The sequence below is a fragment of the Vespula pensylvanica genome, chromosome 2 (genome assembly GCF_014466175.1).
Source record: "Vespula pensylvanica isolate Volc-1 chromosome 2, ASM1446617v1, whole genome shotgun sequence".
In the NCBI taxonomy this organism is placed as follows: domain Eukaryota; kingdom Metazoa; phylum Arthropoda; class Insecta; order Hymenoptera; family Vespidae; genus Vespula; species Vespula pensylvanica.
This window is the reverse complement of record NC_057686.1, coordinates 6,038,267-6,062,733: the sequence shown is the minus strand read 5'-3', so window position 1 is coordinate 6,062,733 and position 24,467 is coordinate 6,038,267. Positions and strand designations below refer to the sequence as shown.

At 38.9% G+C, this 24,467-nt stretch overlaps 1 protein-coding gene across 5 annotated transcripts in view; it reads right to left on the bottom strand.

The window, feature by feature from the left end:
- Window positions 1-24,467, bottom strand: part of LOC122627166 (neurogenic protein mastermind-like) — a 153,106-nt gene that overhangs the window by 34,533 nt on the left and 94,106 nt on the right. For 3 of the 5 annotated variants that reach the window (XM_043808090.1, XM_043808092.1, XM_043808094.1), the window contains one exon: window positions 11,577-13,499. In XM_043808090.1, the coding sequence (XP_043664025.1) occupies window positions 11,577-13,499 (1,923 nt within the window). The remainder of the gene's footprint in view (window positions 1-11,576; window positions 13,500-24,467) is intronic. The other 2 variants (XM_043808091.1, XM_043808095.1) reach the window with 1 other exon arrangement.

The window sequence follows — 24,467 nt, the reverse complement described above, 5'->3', positions numbered from 1 at the left end:
ATTCTATACCTATACGTATGCTTTATAAAAAAGTACAAGTATGATACATGAACGTATGTATATATATATATATATATATATATATATATATATATATATATATAAACATACACGTACATGCATCGTGCTTGTACTCACACACGTATAAAACTATAAATAGTTACGAATCTACAAAAAAAAAAGAAGAAGAAAAATAACATACCTACACTATTAATACACTTTCAAAAGTTAAAATATGCTTACGAAATAATAATATCGTCGACTAATAAATTATCTAAAAAGGCTGAAGAAGAAACGTATTTTTTAATTTCGTCATCGAATCTTGATGAAAAATTGCGAAGAATTTCTTAAAAGAGTCAACGCACGTGTAAACCAGAAAGAGAAATATCGTGAAGCCACATAGAATGATTTCTATGGAAGAGAAGATCGACGTTGAATCGCGCTTACGTCAGGCTCGAAAGGGTGGGAGGGGGAGAGAGGAGGGGGAAAGGGGCAGCAGACGATCTCCGGTATCATCGGGAGCATCTCGTCGTCGTTCGCCACGCCTAATTATCATCTCCGCGCGTTTTTACGCATACATGTGCGTATAGTAGACACGTACGTATATATACATGCGCGTGAAAAACGAATAGGTGAGTGTATATATATATATATATATATATATATATATATATATATACGCACGCACACGTTTAAATGAGAAATTCAATGACGCCTTCTCCCTTCCATTTCCCTTTCCTCGAGAGCCATCCTCTTCTTTTAGTCGGCTCTCTTCTTCGCCGACGCATGTCCGCTCGCCTTTCCTACGCTTCTCTTCTCACCAAACACGTACGCAAGAACCATTGCACAATACGAGAGTATCAAACGTAATTGCGTGCACGCGCGCGAACGAACGTGCTCTGGACACGATATTATTTCTTGTCTACGTCGCGTTTATAACATTTTTCTAATCGTTTAACACTTAAAATCTATAGAGAATTCGTTCGAAAATTTGTTTCTCACTCGATTTAGAATAATTCATATAACGTTATACGTTTTAGTAAAACAAACGCGTTATTATGAAATAAAGTATATAATTATGTAGGTATATTTTGGATCAAAAGTTGAAATCATTGTAATAGAAATTCTTTAAATGAGAGATTATTGAATAATATCTTAGGTAATATCGAGCGTTTTATAATACATTTAATTCTTTCGTGTTGGCTAATTAATAATATAAACATATCGTGTATATATGAATTCTTTTTTAAGGAAATAATCAAAGAAAAAAAGAAAAAAAAATAAAAAGAAAAAAAGAAGGAAGACGTAAAAAAAATGTAATCGATGCTTTATGTAACGATAGATCGTGACGGTCAACGGAAGTAAAGGCAATGAAAGAAAACGATCATTGGGTGTTCCTTGTTAATTCGAAGACGTGTCGAGCAAGTTTAAGAAAGAACGAACGTTAGAACAAAAAAAAAAAAGGGGGAAAAAGAAAGAAAGAAAGAAAGAAAAAAAGAAAAGAATTAGAGAAGGAGCCGCGCTAAATTCTTAATTTACAAGTGGAGCGGAAGTGGTTATCGCACGAGCTTCGCGGTGCGTGCACTCGTAAACGAATTTTATTGTCCCGTGGTTGCGCAAACGAGTGGCCGGGCAAAGCGTGCGCGCGCGCCATCGAACGAAGAAAATAGGGTCGTTGTATAAGGTCGATGATGACAGAAAGAACGAATTTCACCGGTGCTTTGATACGAGAGATTGATCTTTCAAGCTGAACGATTTTTAACAGATTCTTTTTTCTCTTTCCTTTTTTCTTTTTTTTTTTAATTCTTTCCTGCCAATAAGAATTTACTAAACTTTATCTTTCGATATCATGGATCACGATGAATTCATTAATACGATGATTCACAATTTCAATAGTTTCTCAATAGACATGAGTTAAATCGAATAAATACGATGGCTTATTATTAGTAACAGAATATAAAGCTATCGAAGAGTAACGTGTGCTTTACCAAAGACTGAGAGGAACAAAAAGGAAAGAGAAGTAGAAGAAGAGAAAAGAGATCGAGAGATAATTTTCTTTAGACGGGAACCATGGAGAAGAGTTTCTGTCTTCGTTCATCGAGCTTGTTTACAGTCGAGAATATCCCGTGTCGAGCAGCGCTCGAGTTATTTGCAGTTGTGCGATTGCAGCCGGATCGCAGTCTGTTTTTGCGCCAAAGACGAGAGAGAGAGAGAGAGAGAGAGAGAGAGAGAGATGGGGGGAGGGAGGGAGACCGAAGTATCTAGAGAAAGAGAGAAAGAAAATGAAAAAGAACAGAGCCGTCATCGAAGTAGAGACGAATGTATTTCGAGGACGGCATTCTTGAATACCCGAATTTTCCGTTTCTTCTTCGAATCTCGAATCAATTTTATATAATAGACAAATAACCTATTCGGAAAGGAAATCTCCTTATAGATGATCGTTGCACAGAGAAAAGAAATAATTGACGTTAGAAGCAAATAAAAGAGATCCGTAGGACTTATGATAAAGGGGAAAAAAAAAAAGAAAAGGAAAAGGAAGAGAAAGAAAGTTATTTCTCTTTCGAAAAGCTGTCACATTTCAGCCGCGGGAACCCTTTGAAGACCAAAAATATCCACGGCAAGGTTTATCGATAATGGCGGCATAATACGAAGGCGCGTGCTTGGTACGTAGACGACGGGTGGGGACCTATCTTTAGAGGCGAGCTAGAGGCAAGGCTGAGGAAAGAAACGGACGAGATCGAACGGGCAGATGAGAGATCTCTCGCGCATGAGCGCATCTGCGCGAGGAGTCTACGTACGGTGAGGAATAAAGAGAAAGAGAGAGATACCGAGAGAGAAAGAGAGAGAAAGAGATAGAGATAGATAGATAGAGAGAGAGAGAGAGAGAGAGAGAGAGAAAGAGAGAGAGAACGAAGAGATCTTCAACGAAGACGAATCACGACTTTAACGCAGCGACTCGCTACTACGCGCACCGGCCGTACTATTTTCGATGTTTATCTGGCCTGGATCAAGTATATAGTTATGAGTTCCATAAGGCGTTATCTTCTTCTGCTTCTTCATCCTCTATTTCTCGATAGTTCCTCGAAGAGGAATCGTCGTTACTCGTCGAACGCGTTCTGTGTAAACTGAAAATACCTATAACACCGAATAACGTGTCCACCAATCGTAATTCTATTTCTTAGAGAAGACAGAAGCGAAGAGATCGATCGTTCGTAAAATTTTTTTACGATAACATCTTCCGACACGTGATCTTCCTTTTTTTTCTCTTCCCTCGATATAATCCAGCAGATATACAGAGAAAAGTTTATAGATCATTGCGAGGGCAAGTTTTCGAAGGAATATCATCGACGTTATTAAATTTTTCTTATTTTTGAAAATAAGAATAATATGGAAGAAGAGAAAGAAAGTAAACGATCGTTGGATCTACGAAATTTAAAGAAGAAGAAGAAGTGGACTGGTGTTATGGGTAACGATATATCCTTACGTCTTTCGTTTCATTCGTAATTTCATAAGCCTAAGAAAGAAAGGGAACGACTTTAAACTCGTGATTTGCTCTTTTTTTTTTTTGTTCTTCACAGAATCACACGCATGTTTATATGCACATTCGTATATATTTTCGCACTTGATACTCCATTCACATTGGAATACGTGTATCGATAATCGTAGTAGATATGTAAAGCTCTCCGAGAAAAGGAGCCAGAGAATCCGATGGAAACATCATGCTCGATTATTTCATTATTGAGCATATCTCGCGGGTGCGCGCAGAGCTAACGAGGACGCAAGAGGCGTCGTTACTAATGAGGATGTTGCGGTAGGGGAAAGGGCGAAGGTTACTGAAGCTTGCTGAGTTGAAATTCGATAACCTAATTATCGGTAAGACCGTTGAAGAGAAATGGACGAAAATCGAATTTAGGTTCGTAGCCTAGTAATAGGCAAACCTACGGAAACGGAGATAGGCAGAAAGAGAGAGAGAGAGAAGAGAAAGAAGAAGAGAGAGTGATAGAGAGAGAAAGAGAGAGAGAGAGAGAGAGAAAGAAAGAAAAAAGAGAGAGAGAATCGTGCGAAAGCACGATATACTCGGTGCACTTGTGCGGTGTCATGGTCGAGTTAAAATTAGTAAGTCAACCGGATTCACGGCGCTTCGACGACGAGAGAGGGCATCATGGTAACCGACGCTTTAGCTACTTCCGAAGCGTTTTACTTCGCTCGAATCGTATACGTTTCTCCTTAGAAAAGACATCGGAATCTATGGTCTGTCTCGTGAATAGATACACATAAGGATGGCAACTTTCCTATTTCTACTCTAATTGAAACGAGTCCATTTGCTACGTTTCACTGTAACTTTCCTTTCTCGCTTATTCCATGTAATAAGGAAGCAACCGTCTACGATTTGTTAGACAAGAGAGGATATCGATTTGCTAACTAACTGATCGAAAGTCATAATTTAAGGAAAAAAAAAAAAAAAAAAAAAAAGAAAAGAAAAAAAAAGGAAAAAAGAACAGAGAACAAAAAAATTGCGTAGCCGGGTATTCAGGAAAAAAAAAGAAAAAAGAAAAAAAAAAGAAACAAAAAGAATAAGAAAATGACATATTTCATCTGGTAATAGACCAGATCTTTTCATCGTAATCACGAATTCAGTTCTCGTCTCTGAACGATACATTGCTCGATACGTAATCCTCGATGAAAGCAAATGAGAGAAAGAGAGAAAGAAGTAGAAAGAGGGAAAGAGAGAGACGTATATGCACTTGCTCACAAGAGAATCGCATGCGTAGGTGTGCGTCGTTAAAACTAGCGCGTATCCAAATTTGACGTACGATTAGTAGGTATTTACCCGCAATTGGTCGGCCGAGCTTTCGGCTCGTTACAGTCCCAGTAGGAGCAATGTTAACGATTATCCTATTCGAAACGGTTCATCTCTCGTCAGTCATTGTCTCTCTATCTCTATACTCGAGTCTCATCACGAATCTTCTCTCTCTCTCTCTTTCTCTTTCCCTCTATCTCTATTTCTATCTCTCTATCTCTATTTCTCGATGAGAGACATATATTTTGAAGGCGACTGTACGCACGAGTATACCCGTGCCGACACGATGTAGGTTACAAACAGAGGGACGTGGGTATCGATTTCAGCGCGGTATGCACAAGAGCATTGTGGAATGTGCCTTATACGTTATATGCAGTTGCCGGACTTATATACATACGTGTGTTTGTGTGTACATATACCTACACGAATGCAAGAATACGTATTACGCGTAAGTAAGAACGTGAACGCGGGTAGATATTCATCTACATACGCAGAATGAAGTAAGAGAGCGTACTGTGGCCGCTCGTACGAAGTAAGCACGCGATAAGTTACTCTAACTTACAAAGCCTACTGCGATCTTGACGACGCAGCGATATCACGTAACGACGTTGTTTCTTTATAACACACAGTCACGTATACACACATACCCACGCAAATTTTCTCTCTCTCTCTCTCTCTCTCTCTCTCTCTCTCTCTCTCGATATACCGGTCCTTCTTTCTCGATCATCGCGACACCCTAAATGGTTGGTGGTTCTTTTATAAGCGAGCGGAGAATACGCCATTTAAAAATCTTTAGTTTAAAATCTCTACGTATAATAAAATCGTTTATATGTAAGTATCTCGTCGTTCTATCGTTACTTATCGAATAATGTATTGTCCGTTGAATAATTGTAAAAAATCTTATAGAATTTTATAAGGAATATTATGTCGTAGCACCGCAATTCATTCGATCAAAATTAAAGTAAGTTTATAATTATAATGCGACGAGAAAAACGATTTGTCAATGTTATTACTTTCGAATTGCTATTTATCTTTTTTCTGCTTTTTTCTTTCTTTCTTTTCTTTTTTCTTTTTTTTATTATGACAATTGTTCTTTCCTGTTCTCATGAATGAAAGATAAGGTTCAAAGAAGTCTTCCACCGATATACGTATACCGATAAGCAGGAAAAGAGTGACAGGGTCAAGATGAAGGTCGTCCGATGAAAAGAAGAGAAGCGGAGAGATACGGAAGCGTTTCTTACGCACGGAATGATCCAGAGATCGATCTAGCGTGAATCGATAACCCTTTGGAACGAAGGTGCTCGCTTACGAATTAAGTCACTTTCGAAAACTGACGCGTATTTCTACGAATCCGTAGCGATCGTAGGTGAATGATAAGAAAACGAAGAGAAAAGGATGTGGGATACTCGTAGCTCGTAGGAGGAACGAGAATAAAAAATAAAAGAAAAAAAAAAGAAAGAAAGAAAGAAAGAAAGAAGGAACGAAAGGTAAAAATGTATGAGAAGAAGAGAAAAAGGAAAGCATAAGTTCAACAATTATCATTTCAATGTCGATCGTTTATACTTCCGTTGCTCGTAAATTTTTTGTTTTATGTCGTTTGAATATTTCGGCAATTAAGTTAACGTCGTGATTTGCATAGGTGAAAGTTTCGGTTGATAGTTGCTTTTGATTTTTCCATTGAATTCAAAGGATCGATCCGATATCGATCTTAATTCGACGTGACAAACACGAAACGAGAATCTTAGACCTTCGTCACGACATGCTCACGACTTTTATGGGGAGCAAGCAGGCAGATGAGAAAAAGACGCGATCGATGAAGCGGAGGGAAATAAAAGATGGAAAAAAAAGAAAAAGAAAGAAAAAATTAAAAAAAAAAAAAACAAAAACAAAAAAAAAGATAAAAAAAAATTCGATAGTAAAGGTGCTTTCTCTCAGGGAAAAAAATTCCTTCCGTACTTTGCAAAACGATCGAAATTCCATGCGTCTCTCTTTCCTCCCATTGCTACTTTTCTCTTTTTTTACATTATCTTCCCGATCCACTCGCTTATTCGCTTACTCGTATTATAATAATTTCGATTCGAATCAAAATGAGTATTTTTGGAATGTCTTTTCGCGATCGAAAAATTTGTATGACGAAGCTAATTGTTCAATGAATCAAAAAGTAAAAAACTCGTCATTGAAAATATGAATACTTACGTATGTATTCGAATGCGTATCAACAACGACAATCGACAATCATATTTTCGCGGCAAATTCGAAGAAGAAAGAAAATTGCGTGCAAAATTTGGTTCCTCCCTAATAAATACTTAGCGTGCATTTGCAAGCTCATTATCAGCGAATCCCGTTAATACTCGATTTCTGTAATCAGCAAGGACATTAATATGCATTTTCAAATAAATGCCGCTTGTCGAGTTTGGAAGACGCATTTCCGAGCGCTTTTACGTGGGATTTTCACGGAGGGATGACCGTTACGCGATTCGACCAGATCGCGTCATATTTACGCATTGAATTTCCGAAATTACGATTGCGGTGGGTTTGATTTACGCCGCGTTTTCGAGCTATCCGCCGCTGGCCATATAGCATTCCTCGTACTTTCCCGAGTTCTTCCTCCGTTTCCCCACTCAATTTTCGCTATTATTTCCCTCTCCCTTTCCACCCACCTCCGTTCTTTATCCACCTCCGTTCTCTTTTTCTAAATTTTCTTTAACGCGTACGTATCTGTTTTTCTGTAAATAATTGACTTAATTATTAATCGAGATTACGAAAGAATAAAAGGATAAAAAAGAAGCGATATTCATTCGGAGTAAAACAAAGGAAAAAAGAAAAAAGGTGAAAAAGAAACGTGATTATAATTTTCGATCGTGTGTTATAAAAAAGAATAAAAAGAAAAACGCGATATAAAAACTAGAAAACGTTAATGTAGCTACGTTGACGACAGGGATCGCGTGGACCAGTTTACGTCACGCGCGTATCCACGAGACGTCACGATCGAAGGTGCGCAAATAACCTTTGAACCGAAAGAGAAGTGCGAGTCTGCGCAGAACGGAGTCGATTTCCGGTGCTGTGTGAATACGCACGAGACCGTACTAGAAACCAAGCTCTACGAGAGAACGCGGAGTGAACGAAAATGAATTTGTTCGGTCGAATTTACATGAAATCGTAAATACAAGAGAGTGAAGAGCGAAAGAGAAAGACGTTGAAACGAGTTTTCTGTAATCAGTAAATTTGCATCGAAAGCGACGCGTGCTACCTATTTCCGTTCCTTTCTTACAACATTATAATTTTTTATTAAACGAAGGAATTACAATCAGAATCAAAAAAGAAAAAAGATAGGAAAGAAAACAAGGAAAAAAAAGAGAAGGATGATTCCGATCAAAGAAAATGGACATATTTTCTCGATCTTTATCTTTACACAATGAAAAAAATTGTTTATTCCTAGTTTAAAGTTAACTACCGATCATTTTCGATTACACATCCCATCGACAATTCGTACAAAATTATTACGTGATATGTTAATAGCACAGATTGACTTTTAATGATTAATGAATAACGATGAAAGGAAGTGTGTCAGAAATTCTACAGTTTACGGCTTATCGCGATAACGTTATTTGCTTTTGACGATAACGATGCTCTTCCGCTGTCGAACGTGCCAACTTCGATTTCGAGGAATACAATTATCAATCGTTTGTTTTGCGGTCTTTCGTCGCGAAGCGATCTACATTTAGGTAATTCTAAAGCGAAGAAGCATTTTAACGAGGAAGAAAAAGAAAGAGAGGAAGATAGAAAGAGCAAGAAAAAGCAGGGTGGTCGATAATAAAGGCAGAGAATAAGAAAGATCCTTGAAAAGGAAGAAATTGATCTCGTGGACGACGAGGTGAAAAGCGTTGTTCAGATCCAAAGCGCATTGAGATGCAAATACGCGTTAGCTAGCGTGATTTACGAGGGACAGACGTGTCCATACGATGCGAGGAACGAGACAGAAGGAACGCTTCCGAGGTTCGAAGGTGTCCGAGGGACGGACAGATAAGATCTCTTCCGAGCCAGCACAATGCTCCGAGGATTTTATATACCGGTAGATATTCCTTCTTCCCAAGGAAGAACGTACCTTCGATTTCCATCCTGAGCGAGTTCCTTTTCGTTCAGTTATAGAGAGAAAGGACTCGTCCTCGTTGGCTAGCACGAATTCGATTGGGACTTGAGTTGGGATCCGATTTCTTTCACGAAGAAAGTGTCAATTTTGAAACAGTTGGAAACTACGAATGATCGATCGAGAAGGTGTATATATATATATATATATATATATATATATATATATATATATATATATAAAAGAATATGATAGACGCGATCATAAGTAAAATAATTAGATAGAGTTTTGAGGATAAGATATTATTGTTATGCTTTCTCTCTTTATCTATCTCTTTTTCTCTTTCTCTCTCTCTCTCTCTCTCTCTCTCTCTCTCTCTCTCTCTCTCTCTCTCTCTCTCTCTCTCTCTCTCTCTGTCTTTCTTAACAAGGATACCTCGATGGCAGACAATCAAAGTATTCAAATTTGGGATAAACTTTATTCGTAGGATTACAAACGATTTTATTCCCATTTACCTAGACGAATTTTTTTTCCTTTTTATAAATTCACGTTAATTGGACGGCCTCGCCAGTATCAACGGCGTACTTCAATTATATCTAAATATTACGAGTCCGTTGAGGCACTGTCGTAAATAAAAAAAAAAACTGTACGATATATATATTTTTGAATGAAAAACAAAAAAAGAAGGAAATAAAAAGAACAAATACAAAAGCAATTATTTTATATCGGGGAAATATGTAATTCTCTATTAACGAAATTACGAGACTTGGCGGGGTTTTATAAATTTTGCGGAGTTCGTTGCAGTCCGAAATTTTCATCGCACCGACGTTCAAATAATTTCAACCTATATTCCCAACGGTGAAAGCGGAAAAACAGGAAAATGGCCTAGGAGAGATGAGAAAATTTCATCGAGTAATCTTTCATATTTTATGCTAGCCGATATACTCGAACTTTCAAACGAATAAAATATTATCTTTTCGAATGACGACGAACGACCGGCGGTCTCTCACGAACGGGTATGGAAACGCTATCGATCTTGAAAACCATATTTTACGACACGGTGAACCTGTATACGTGATAATAACTAATCTCGTTTACGATAAGAGTATTATCTTTCCGATATCTCGATAAAAAATAAATTACTATTCATAAGCGTAACTCTAAGTAGGATGTTTAACCATCTGGAACAGTCTCGCTCATGTCTTGTGACTTTCATTAAATATTGAATTCTAACATCCCCCATAAAAGTTGTTTTTCTTTCATTACGAAAAACGAATTCAGGGATAGCGATGATGGTTAAAAATGATTCATTACTGATCGATTAATAACGTCATCGTCAACGTCATGTAAAATCGCGTTGTAAACCGAGCGACGAAGTATCACAGTTTTTAAAAACGATTATCGCGAGCTCGTAGAAATTTATTGTATAAATCAAAACGACATAAATAATAACGTCGAGATTAACGCCAGTGATTTACCGATAGAGGATACTTAGAATACTTTTAATCCATTCCTTATAGTCTCGGAATATAAAAGTAACCTCTAAGAAAGAAATTTACGAAGACATAAACGGAGAGACGATTTTCTACGACCAATTACAGAAAATCTTCGATGCGTCTGCTTGGTCGTATTAAAACCGTATTCGCAAATAGATACTTGGCGCGAGAATAGCGTCGAGCGAAGATTTAAATAACTTCTCGTCGTCGTCCTCCTCCTCTTCCTCCTCCTCCTCCTCCTCCTTCTGCTCCTACTCCTACTCCTACTCCTACTCCTACTCCTACTCCTACTCCTACTACTCCTACTCCTTTTCATCTACCCCCTCTCTCTTTCTAACTATCACGGCATAGCTCTCGTGGTCGACCCCGTCCGAGCATCGACGCGTAGATTACCGCGAGCGCAGAATTTCGCGAGCGGCAAGCCAAGCGTATTGACGCGGATTGCAGGCGCAGGGTAAATCGAGCAGACGGTGGCGTCGCGACGCCGGCTGCGCACGGCCATGCACCTCTCACCCTTAACTTTCTCTCCCTCTCACACCGATGCATGCGCGCGCGCCTATACGTTCGACCGAGCCTTACGAAGGAGAGTAGGGGAAATAGTGAGAGGGAAAATTTATAAAGAGCGGAGGGCGACATTAGGGGTGGTAGTAACGCCGATGGTTGTGGTATCGGTGGTGGTACACTTGCTAGTGGTAGTAGTGATGTCAAAGTAGAAGGGAGAGAGGGAGGGTTAGACTACTTGTTGCGCCTCGCGGCGCCCTCGTGACGGTCCAACGACGCCACCCATTTTCACAGTCTTCGACCACCACCACCACCACCACCACCACTATCACCACTACCACCACCTACGCTATCTACCGTCGACGTTACTACGACCGACCGTCGTCACCCCCTTTTCCTTTACCCCAACACGACCGATTCCACCTACAAAAATAGACGCATTGTCGCGACGCAACAGATATCATACTACTCGAGTACGATGTCCTTCTTGCTACGTTGTAACGTTTTTATTCGTCGTTCGGTCAAGGAAATATTAGTTTTTCGAAAGATCCGAAGAAGTTTACTTGTAAATATAATTTGGATAACGCGAGGTTAGTCGATTCCGATTATTCGCTTTTTTTCTTTCAACCTTTCGACGATTTAAATGATACGAATAAAGAAAGAGAAATTTAATAAATTTAAATTGACCGACCTGAATCTGATGTCCCGGATTACTAATGTGCAGTTGTTGCGCTTGGTTGATCTGCAATGTAGAGGTACCAGGTCCCGAGGGAGGTCTTGGTGGTGTTGAGCTGGTAAAGGGTCCTTGAGATCCAGTTTGATTAGGACCACCGCTCTGCGATCCTCTCGGAGGTAGCGGATATCCTGGACTACCGTGATTCGGCATAGAGCCCGGACTTCCATAAGGAGAATATTGTTGTTTATAGCCACCACTTGGTCCCAGCATACTAGGCTTACCACCCGCGTTCGGTTGCGATCTCTTCATGTCCGGCAAGCCGGCGGCAAATTGCGTTTGGGAACCGACGAACATGTCGTTGGTTTGTTGACTTTGGAAACCGGTTGCACCATTGTTCTTGTGATACGACCCGGTACCAGATCCTGGAGTTTGATTTTGTCCGCCCGGGGGTGCTGTGCTTCCTGGACTACCCAAATAGTCCGAAGCTCCGGTAAATTGAGAAAATTCGGCGTAAGGTGATCTAGCTGCTGGTCCTCTAGCAGCCGCCGCAGCTGCGGCCGCCGCTGCTGTCGGATTGAAACCACCAAGGCCTAGCTGCTGACTCTTGTGCTGATGCTGCTCGGCCATCTGTTTGAGCGTCTGAGCTGCCGGGCTCATTTCGGACTTGAAGTCTAGACCGGAGTAAGGTAGTCGAGCGGGGGAATACTGAGAGGAGGCGAGCGCACTTGGACTGGAATTGGCAGGTAACGCGTTGCCGTTATTGGCGGTCGTACCGTTATTCACACCGTTGTTATTATTACTGTTCCCGTGTTGCTGCTGTTGCTGCTGCTGTTGCTGTTGCTGCTGCTGCTGTTGTTGCTGTTGTTGTTGCTGTTGCTGTTGATGATGAATAGTATCTTTGTCGTCTTCGATCTTGATCTGTCCGTTGTTCGGAGGCATCCCATTGTTATTAGGATTATTCCCGTTAGCTACAGCAGCTACGGCCGCTGCGGTAGCTGCGGCGGCAGCATTCGCGACAGCGGCCGCCGCGTTGTTCGCCAACGCGTCTACGCTCTTGTCCTCAAAGTCAAAGTCTTTCATGAATTCCGGATGGAAGTCCGAGATTTCCGAGATGAGATCTTTGAAAGCGTCCGACGTAATGATTTCGTCGCCGGTATCGTCACCCATGAAATCGGAAAAGCCAGGGAATCCGGCTCCGTTCACTGCCGCGTCCTTCTCCAAGGCGGCGGCGCACTGTTCAAGATCGACGAATTCGTTATCGGGTTCTTGCTTGCACTCGACGAGATTAGCGATGTCGACGCAACCGATTCCATCCGTGGCACCTGCGGCGCCAGCACCACCAGGCCCGCCTGGACCACCAGCTCCACCGGTTCCGTTTCCCGGCTGTGTCCTAACATTTCCACCACCTCCACCACCGCCACCGCTTCCACTTCCGCCGCCGCCGCCGTTCGGGTCCGGCTTAGGCGAAGACGAGGCGTTCAATAAGTCGCTCTTCACGGAAGCGTTCGTCAATGCCTTTACCGTCACGTTCGTCGATATCTGCTGTGCCTGAGAGTTCGCGGCCGAGGTCGTGAACTCCAGTTGCTGAACGATCTCGACGGAGAACTTGGTCAGACCTTCGTTTCCACCTCCACCACCGCCACCACCACCTCCACCGCTTCCGCCGCCACCTCCACCTCCACCAGCTCCGCTACCTGGTCCGTTCGGACCCGTCGAGTTCGCCCCGTTTCCGGGCTGATGCTGCCCGTGACCGTGGTGAGGCCCACCGCCTCCGGCTCCGCCTCCCCCTCCTCCACCTCCGCTCGTAAGCTGCGCTTGATGCTGATGCTGGGCTTGCGTGCATTGTAGCTTCACCGGTGGCTCGCCGAATCCTCCGTCGCCTCCACCAGCCCCGGTTGCCTCCAACTCCTCGGCCGTTCTCTTTAAGAATTTCTGCTGCTGGAACAAGAGTAAATTACCACTGAAATCGATTTCATTTTCCAAAATAGAGATCCTATATAAACGATACACGCCCGACATCGTCGCTTACGGAAATGGTCGAATTATTATTATTTCTTCGATTGGAAAGTACTAATTAAATCTCCAATTTCTCTATAATGGAATCCATGAATTACGTACGTAGGTTGTAACGTAATCATATATCGAATCTGTGTTTATCGAACTCGTTCGTTCGCGTATCGAAGCGCGTGGACGTTAAAGCGAAATACAAATATTTATACGCCCTGGTATTTTCCATATTTTGTCCGATGCACTTTGAAAAATAGAAATGCTTTTTTGATACATTTTTTGATGTTCGGGGGAAACGAAAAAAGAAAATAAAGAAAAAAGAAAGAAGATAAAATGCATTCCTGTACCGTACGGTCATTAAACTTCTAATAACGTTTCATTCAATATTTTTCTTGTTTTCTACATTATTACGCAAAGTTAATGAAGTAAAATAAAGCTCGGAAAGAAGGTACCATCTGACTTTTTCTTTGCGATCGGGTCAAAAAGAAGCGGCGGCGCGTTTAGCTGCGGTACTTCGTGCTTTTTACTCGTCACGAAGGTAGTCCGCAACCGGTAGTGCAGGATACTTAACTCCCGATCCGCAGAGTCAAACAACGCGGTGTCCACGGCTCTCGTGGCAAAGTCGTTTCACAGACTTTTTTTTTCCAATTAACCTGACAATTTCTCACCGTACCTGTCAATACCTTTGCAAAGCTTTTTCTACCAACTATCTTTGTACGAAGAAAAGGGACATTCGCGTTCCTCTCTCCGTCGACCACCGGTGGGAATCAAGTAACCACGCTGATCGTTTCACTTTGGAATCCTGATTCCTTGCATGACACGTAAATCTCGGTCGGTAGTACGGTGGTCTTTTACTGTCTTTCGATTGTTGTCCTTCTTGTCCTTCGCGCGTGAGCACGCGTATCGAGTATTGCGTGAAACTATTCGGGCTCCTAACGAACGTCAAATTTTTATTTGCAGGAACGATTTATGAAAGCTCGTTTATTTCTACGTGACAATAATAATAATAATTTCGGTTTTTTTTTTCGATCGGGAAAAAATTGAACAGATCTGAAATCTTCTATAAATGAAGTTCATTATTTGCTCGAATTTTAGCATTTACGTGACGAACGAGAAATACGAAATGGGAAAATTTTTAAATATACACGTTTTTGCCGTATCACTCCGGGATAGATTTCGTCGGAATAGAGTTTGATGAAAATATGAAGAAGTTCTCTGATATTGAGAAAGCAAAAAATAGAAAGGTACAGAGAAAGGTATAGGAGAAATGAGATTGGAAAAAGTTTTTCTAGATGCGCTCTGCTCGAGATATTCGCGGTTCAAAACGTTGCATTGTTCTATATACTAGAGGAACATCCATGCTTTCATGATTTGAAGTCGAGTAACTTCGCGCTTCGATAATACGTATTACCCTCCATAACAACGTTATAGAATCGAACGTTCTTCATTTCCATCGCTGTTTCTCTTATTACTCCTCTCTCTTTTATCCCTTCTAATCTCGTGTCTCTCGCACATGTAACACAATATTCCTTCGACCTTCGACCGTGGACATTTTTTTCGCCTTGACAAAGACCCGTAGGATTTTACGACGTAAAGTAATCGTTTTCGTTCGTCTAGAATAAAATTAATCCTTGGATCGATGTAACAAAAGAATTCATAAAGAAATGAAATTGAATAATCGTGAGAGTGTTCATAGAATTTTCTTAGAAATGTCAACTCGGCGAAATAAAATTTCCAACGAAGATCTTTCTCTATGATCGTCAATAAAAAAAAAATAAAAAATAAAAATTAAAAAAAAAAAAGAGAGAGAGAGAGAGAGAGAGAGAGAGAGAAAAATTTTATTTAGCCTCACAGATATGTTATCGCAAAATATAAAGTTTCATTCGCGCAATGATTTCTCGTACTGATCATAGAGAGATTAGAGAAGAGAGAAAAAATTGGAGAATGGAGATAAGATTTCCTATAGCGATTGGTTCCAAGATTTTTTTTTTTTTTTTTTTTTTTTTTGATTAGTTTTGACGCGCAGTGACCGCTTTATAGAAGAAAGGTACTGCGGCAGAAAAGAATTGCATCGAGAATGTCAGCTGCTGCACAGGCGACGACGGAGAAAAGAGATATTGGAGAGGCAACTCGCGTTTTATATTATATAGGTCGAGAGGCAGAGAGAGAGAGAGAGAGAGAGAGAGAGAGAGAGAGAGAGAGAGAGACAGAGACAGAGAAATGGAAGCGAAGCTGGGAAAAGGGCTTCGGACTGGAAAGCTCTGCCAGCTTTTTGAGAAGCAATTTCACAGGACGAAATGTGCACTGCTGGTTGACAGATAACGCTGCTTCTGAGTCTTCTCCTGTGCTCGTGTCAATATCCGTTCTACATTTCTACTCCTCTACTAGCCCATGCCTTTCCCCTTTATAGGGCTTATGCAAAAAAGGGAATTTTAAATGGAATTCCTCTTCTCTCGAATTAATTACTTTCCTCGAGTTCCTCTGCTATCGTATCGAAGAGCAAGCTCCGAGAGAGCGTCCGAGATCGAACGAGAAAGCAAAGCCCACCCGCGCGAGTGACGTTTGGAACGCTCGTTAGAAAACTTCTATCATAAGCCATGTCACAAGAATTTCGAATAACAAGCTTAGCAATTTCACAGTATTTCGAATCCTATCGTTTAAAAAATGTACGGGGGAGTCTTTTCATAGACTTTTTCACGATCCGGCGTGTTTCCTCTTATGATATAATATTGTTAGAAAACGTTTGAGATTATCTAACGAAACGTCTCGATCATTAGCTATAATCGATAATATATATATCGATGATCAATAAACGCAAATTTAAAGAACTTACCAGGTCCATACCAGACCACATACAATCGGACTTGTAATACTTAGGGCGTTTAAAATACCGAGAGGCAGTATGCTTCGTCATGATTTTTTATAAATTTTCACTAACTTTTATATTTACTGCTTACAACTAAACACTTATTTTATTAGATAGTTTTATTATTTTTCCTTCACTTTTTCACTACTCTCTTGGATTACTTTAAAACGTAACGTTTAATCGCGTTTAAAACATCACGTTAATTCGCGGAAACACATCCGATCTGTTCGAAGATTTCATTCCGACTGACTCATGTTATTTTTCCTATGATCACAACAATACTCTTAGTTTGAAGGGACGTAAGAGAAAGTTAGGGAAAGTCTATGAAAGGGATGGTATATTCCTACCTAATATTTTCTTGAATATGGGAAATGTCCAAAGGTTGAAGAAATTTTCTTTAAGTTTTTCGGCTGCTTGCCTTAACAATTGGTTTGCCTTATCGTGGGTATCGTTCTATCTGTTGTTTTATTACTCAGGTATACGAAAGACCTTTTCAATTTTTCGGCTAGCCAATCGCCGTGCTTCAAAGATACTTACTAGTTATAAATACAACTTGGGTACTTCGAATATTATTTTCAAAGAAAGATTACCTATGAATAATGAAGTCTTCAAAATTTCCCCCCTCCAGGTTAACAACGTTGCCATTTAATAATAACGTCGATGAAGTTAGAAAGAAAACTCGCTACACAGACAATGTTATATACTAAAAGTCTTGCGGAATATAATATGCATACTTAAATATTATTTTCGCGTCAAACTCGATGTATATATATACGTAATAATACAAGAATGCACACTCGTGAGTGTTCAAGTTGATAAGATGAAGTCAGTAAAACGTTCGAAACGACTTCTAACGAACGTATTTTCGTTTCTCGTTGAATCTAAATAAACTGTCTCTAGGACGTCTTCATTGGATTAGAAACGATCGCGTAAATGTCCATTAAGACGAAAGTATTGTCTATTTTTATTAGAAATAAAAGAATGGGTAAGGGGAAGAAAAAGGAGATTTAGAAATGTCGTATGATTTTTTTATTTTCTATTAATCGACAAAGACGATAATGAAAAAGAAAAAAGGAAACCAAAAAGATAATATAAAAGATAATATATATTATACGTGATTTGCATTAGACAGTAACGGATAAATAGAGCAGCGAGTAATCGAATCTCGTTTGGACTGGGAACGTCAAAAGCGTCGGAATAAGAACGACTAACCTTGACGCATTTTACCAGCGGGGGGTCGTACGTGGGTGGATACGCCGGTTTATCTAGCGTCACGTTTCGTTAATACCAACTAGTTAGGAGCGTTAACACGACCCAAATGCTGGACAAGAAACGACTTCAAACTCCTCCTTCCGTGTCTATCAATCAATTATTATCAACTTTCGACTTTCAACGCTGAATTTCTTTTCTACGGTGCAGCGATACTAATAAAAATCATCTAACGAACTCGATTATTATTATTATTATTATTATTATTATTATTATTATTATTATTGTTATTAGTTTTTAATTATTATTTCTATTATTATCATATTATTTTCATCATATTTAAGACCTCGTATCTAAACTTTTAGCGCGACTGATAGCGCGATTAAATTTTTATATCATTTTTCAATTTCTATTCCTCTCTTCTTCTTCTTCCTCTTCTTTTTTCTTTAATTATTATTTCTAATCTCGACTTCGAAGATACGAGAGGAAAAATTAAAGTTAAAAGAGCATATCGTTCGCATTACTCGCCAGTCTAAACACGATTCGAATTCGTATGTTATAATACATGCTTATCTATGCGAACGAATCATGCTTTTGTACCTACGTTGTGTGTTAATTAGCGAATCGAATGAAATGCGAATACGAATTCAAGAATACGCATGTCTCGCTCTTTTGTTATCGTTTAAAAAATTATTATCGCTGAATGACGCTACGCATTTTAATAGTCCTCTTGTACGAGCACAAGTTTGACAAGTTCGCTTCGATCGCGTATAATGCTTATTGGAAAATCACAAACTTCTGTATATTAAACATATAAATATATGTAAATGAAATATATAATAAATTATATGTTAATCTTAACATAATAGTATAAATCATGAAAATAAATTCATTACAATGATAATTCCCAATTAATAAATAAAAATAACGTTATAGAAAATGCTAATCAACGTTCATTTATGTAAAACCTTATCAACATATTAAAAATTTATCATTAAATCGGAGAAGAAGCTTCGAAGATTGATATCGATCGTGTTACGTGTATTCAATAATAAAATCGGAGTTTTATTTTATTATACGATGTACATATTCGACGATACGAAGGAAATAAAGAAGAAAGAAAGGAAAAAATGAAATCGACGGAGGAAAGCGTATAATCGTGCTCCGTTGTCCGAGCGAACGGTTTACCGTTTTAAGCGATGCGATTAGCGTAGAAAAATCGTAATGTCTCTCGAACGGGCGCTGCGGCCAGTGCTTCTTGCGTAACCAACGGCGCTTTACATAATCGCTCCTTTCAGGATAATCCATCGACTTAGAAACATATTCAGATCCCGTTTTCAATGCTCTACGAGTAAAAGAGAGAAAGAGAGAAAGAGAAAGAGAGAGAGAGAGAGAGAGAGAGAGAGAGAGAGAAAGAGAAAGAAAGAGAACCCAGAGTATCGATTCTATCGACTATCTAACGCGGATCTGTTCCAGTTTGAAAGCCGCTCTTCGTCGTTTCGTATCGTTTCCTTTCTGGAATACTAATAGATCTATCGAACTCCCTTGTTTCTATCTGCATTTTACACCACAAATTTAAAAACCGTAACGGATGAAATCACTCCAACTGTGAGAACCATTCTAATCTAAATTCTAATCTAAAGAAATGAACTTCATGCACACGCACATACTACTACTATATATATATATATATTTATTTATTTATTTATTTATCGCGTACGTGTGTATATATTAATTTTAATTTTTAGTACGCCGGCACGTTCGTACGAACGAAGATATCGCAATATAGTTTTAGATATTGTTTTCGCTTGTAGTAAAAAAACAAAAAAGAGAATGCTTTCCTCTTAACAAACTTTTTTTAATCGTTTGTTAATTAATATTTTAAGTAATTCAAGTAATTTTCCAATCCCTATCGGAGGGTTGTCCCGCGCAGAAAAATGTCATTAACAGAGTCGTCCGATGCAGCAAAATACAAATTACATTGCTGACGTAAACCTGTTAAACACATATGTATCCATTTTTTTTTTTTTTTTTATTATTGTACACGTAGTTATATCCATAATACGTAAATTTTTCATTCATGAATAAAGAATTAACGACAGGCATCGTAGATAAGCGTCAGAAAGAGTGTCGTAGCTTTCGAAGAAAAAAAATATAAAGTGAAGGAAAGAAAAGGAAATAGAAAAAAAAAATAGAAAACAATACGTTCACTGCGCATCGGCGGAGACACGTGGACGGTCCGTGCGTTGTGGTTACATATGCAATTACGATGTTTATTCGTACAAATGTAAATGCATCGCCGGCACACTCAGCAATACGATCCGATGTATTGCGTCGGTCGTAGCTGATGGTGGTGAAAAAATAAAAAATAAAAAAAAAAAAATAAAAGAGAGAAGTGGATTTATCATCGTTTACGTTGCATGGCCTTTTCATGTATCGAGCCAGCCGTGTTCGTTAAGTTCCGCGCGTCATTTCGCGAGATCACGATTTTCATTTAGCTCGTTCAGCAATGTACCATCGTCCGTTTTGCAATCGACAAATTTTAAAGGAAAAAAAAAAAAAAAGAAAGAAAGAAAAAAGTTCCCTACTGCATCTCGATGTTTCATGGAAACTATTATTACACCGGAGTATTCACTTACTATGTAAAAATCATAATTTATTATTCATTCATAAACATCAATCCAAATATAAATCGTAGAAGATCTCAACGAGTTTCTTAAAGTATAAAATCTGCGAATTCGATCGAAACTTTTTGCTCATTCGCTATTTAATGAGATTCCAAAGAGAATAAACAAAAAAAAAAAAAAAGAAAGAAAAAGAAAAGAAAAGAAAAGAAAAAGAAAAAAAGCTGAACGATCAAGAATATTCTTGATCTTAACATATTATTTATCGCTTAACAGAGGATTTTTCGCAGGGATGAAAACATATTAGATCAGCGTCTTATTTCTTGTTTATATTTTCTCTGAGAATTCCTTTAAATATAAATAGAGAGCGAGAGAGAGAAAGAGAGGAGAAAGAGAAAGAAAACAAGACTAACGTTCGGTAAAAAGACAGATAGATTAATTCGAGGCTCTTGGATTACTTCGCATCGATCGACTTAGGCTAATTTTCGATCATGAAGGAATTTTTCTATTCGGATCGTGAATTAAATCGAGAAGGGGAAAGCCACCAACGTCCCACGTTACATACCTATACATTCGCTTATGTATGGCTTTATATACGTAGCACGTATATATATATCCGATAGCAGCGAATATATAACCCTCTGGGTATCGCGTTATGCCAGGGGCGTACGTGCTATAATTGCGATGGAAGCGAGGTGGTTAATAGGGCGTGGCAGCCCTTGCTCCCAAAGTTATTACTCCTCTATGTTATTGATACGAGTTCATTCGAAAAGGTCCACCGAGAATACGATCGGCAATATCGCACGATACTTATTTGCTTGTTCCTTTTTTTTCGCGTTTTTATTCTTTTCTTTTTTCCTTTTTTTATTTTATTTTATTTTTTTTTAATCTTCCTCGATCATTCTTTTTCTTTCGCTATAATCATTATTACGACCGTGACAAATTTTAATACTGGCTCTTTCACGAGGGTTCGAAAAATTCGCTGGGAGAGAAGCCGACGATCGAATAATTAATTCGATCCCTGCGAACAAACGTAATTAGTTAGAAGGAATGACGAAATAGATCGAAGAAATATTGTATCGTTAAAAGAAGGAAGAGCAAGATGAGGACGAGGTGGGGATAGTCGCATCTTCGATGCAAACGTTTGACCCCACCTTGACCTCTCCACCCCTCCCGTCTACCGACTTAATTCGAGCGGCAAACTAAGTTTCCGGTCTAACGGAGACGCAGCAGTAATACTCAGCTACTCGATTCTACATTCTACAACGAATGATTTTAGATGAGAAACGATCAGACCAATGTTCTTTGAGAAATCTCGAAATTCTTATTGGCGTCTTCAAGACAAACGAAAGATATTACTAATCCTTAATTAATTGAAATCGCAGCGCCGATAAAGATATCGGCGATTAATAGAGAATATTCGAGAAGAGGGAGAGAAAAAAACAGAAAAAAGAAAAAGAAAGAAAGGCGAGGGTAAAATGTTGACCGATGTCTAGGCCGTTCAAAGGTCTAGAAAAAATTCTAAAGAGGCTCGAACTCGATGACCTCGTTTTTTTCCTTCCATCGACTTTATCCTTGAAAACGTTACACACCGATCGTGAAACTTTCTTACAAATTCGTCAAAAAAATAATGGAAGTAACACTCGAAATGGTAGAGAATCTTCTATTTTTTTTCTTTTTATCTTCGTTCCTTTTTAGTCGATGTACAGAGGTATTTCCTTTGTCTCTCTCTCTCTCTCTCTCTCTCTCTCTCTCTCTTTCGTCTTTATTTCGCGGAAAAGAAGCAAGATCTCTCATAATAATTTCTACACGGGTATCTTGAAAGTACGGTCGTTTTGCAATTACAAAATTTCACGTAGAATAAAGAAGAAAATATTATTTCTTTAGATATAAAATAACATACCGCGTTTATTCGCAAAGTTTTAAAAAGGTAATATAATCAAAGCAAGAGAGGTGGATGGAATCATTGAAGAAATAAACGAAGAAACGGGAGAGGAAGGGAAAAAAAAAAGAAGAGATTTTAAAGAAAGGGTAGCATGAAGACGACGAGATGCAAAATATCTAATTTGAATTATAATACAGAAGGGTATGCAATTACTTGGCTCGAAATACGGCCCGTTATCCAGATATGTACATAAGGCGAGCATTAACCATTAAGACGTAAGGTAGGTGCACGCGTCGCGATACGCGAGCTCCGAACCCATGGACCCTTGACATGCCAGTCCCTTGACATGCAAATTCCACTAATTATAATAACAAATCGCGTTCGCGCGCGGCGACGGAGACACACCGGAATCACGTGACCGCGACGCATGTAAATGTTATAAACGCGATAGGAGAAACGCTAGCGGTCAACTCGATCTTATCGTTCGAGTCCTCGATTGTGAAATCCGTTCTACGTGTTTCGTCGTTGTAAACGTTCGGCATTGTAAGCGATTCCTGGCTCAACGAAACCTCGATCTCGAAGAGGAGAATATCTTCCTTCTAATTTGAATTGTTTTCTTTGTATGTATCTATGTAAGTACATGGTACTTACTCGGATTCGACTAGAGATTTCAGATTCTAATCCTATCAGGCTTCTCATTAACGTCAATATTATTTTATCCTATATCTGTATTTATCACGAAATGGAATTTTTCTTATTCATTTTATCTTTTCTCTCTCTTTCACAGAAAGCTAAACACGAAAATAATGACCTTGAATCATCGATGATTTTCATATTATATTTCACTGATATATATATGTAGTTATAAAAATACGATGGTCGATAGTCTAGTATTACGAAAGATGATTATGCAAAGACACAATATGTCGTTTGAACCGAGAAAAGAACAGAAAAAGATAGACAGATATATATATATATATATATATATATATATATATATATACACATATATACATAGAGAGAGAGAGAGAGAGAGAGAGAGAGAGAGAGAGAAAGAGATAAAGATAGATAGATAGATAGACAGGCAGAGAAAAAGAGAGAGAGAGAGAGAGATACAGATAAGTAGGAGCGGAGAGGAACGAAAACATTGTGCAATCTTGTCATCATACTTTGTCAGTAATTGCATATTTACTGCATTGTCACGTGCGCTCTTCTTTCTTTCTCTACGGCCATCCGCCCAAGGATGTCATCCTTCTTTTCGTCATTGTTTCAGGATCACGCTCTGATAAAGCGTACCGGTTAAAACTCGCGATGACTACACTGCGTTGCTACTTCGTCTTCGAGAAAACGCGTCCGCATTTATTTCTACCTCGTTTAACACACCGCTCCTCCTAATTTATTATGCGCCTTAAAGGAAACGGTATGCGCACTATAAACGAATAACTCTTTCCTTCGTTTCGACGATCATTTCAACGGGAATAACGTGAAACGTCATAATAAATCATACCGTTAATATTCTTACGCCGAAAGTAATAACTTATATATATATTTTTTTAATTTTGTTTTCTTTTTCTTTTTCTTTTTTTTTTTTTTTATTTTCATTCGATTAAATCATTACGATCGATCATCGAGAAAGAAAACACGAAATTTTGAATAATTCGACGATCTTCCTCTATCGGAATAATCGAATAAATAAATTGTTGCGTAGAATTTAAAAGGAATCTTTTATAAAAAATAATACGAATGTTAATTACGACTTCAGATACGGAACGATTTTATTCCCATTATGTCGGACGGTATGGAGTGGAAGAGCGTTTTCATAAAAGAAAAAAAGGTGCATGGAAAAAACTTGCTGAAGAAGAAATAAATATGTATTGAAGGAGCATCGAATGATATAATAAATTCTCTTCGCTTATCGGATCTGTTTCCAACAGTTCTAATTGTTTAATACGTACTTACGTAATAACATAGAAGAGCGAAAGAAAATTCAAAGAGGTATAATCACTTTTTCCTTTTTTTTTTATATAACATTTATATCTGCGATACAGATCAATCGTAAAACATTACAGCGATATTTCTATTTGACGATCGAGAAACCGAGATCGAAAGAAACTCAGATTCGTTGCTAACAGAGGATTTCTTTGCTTTAAAAGCAGATCAATGTGTTCTCCGCAAGGTAAATCGAGGCACGATTTTTCGACGAATCGCGAAGAAGAAAATACAAGGAAGAAGAGTAGTACGGAGATCGATCCAACTGCTGCTACTGCTGCTGCTGCTACTGCTGCTGCTGCTGCTGCTGCTGCTGCTGCTGCTGC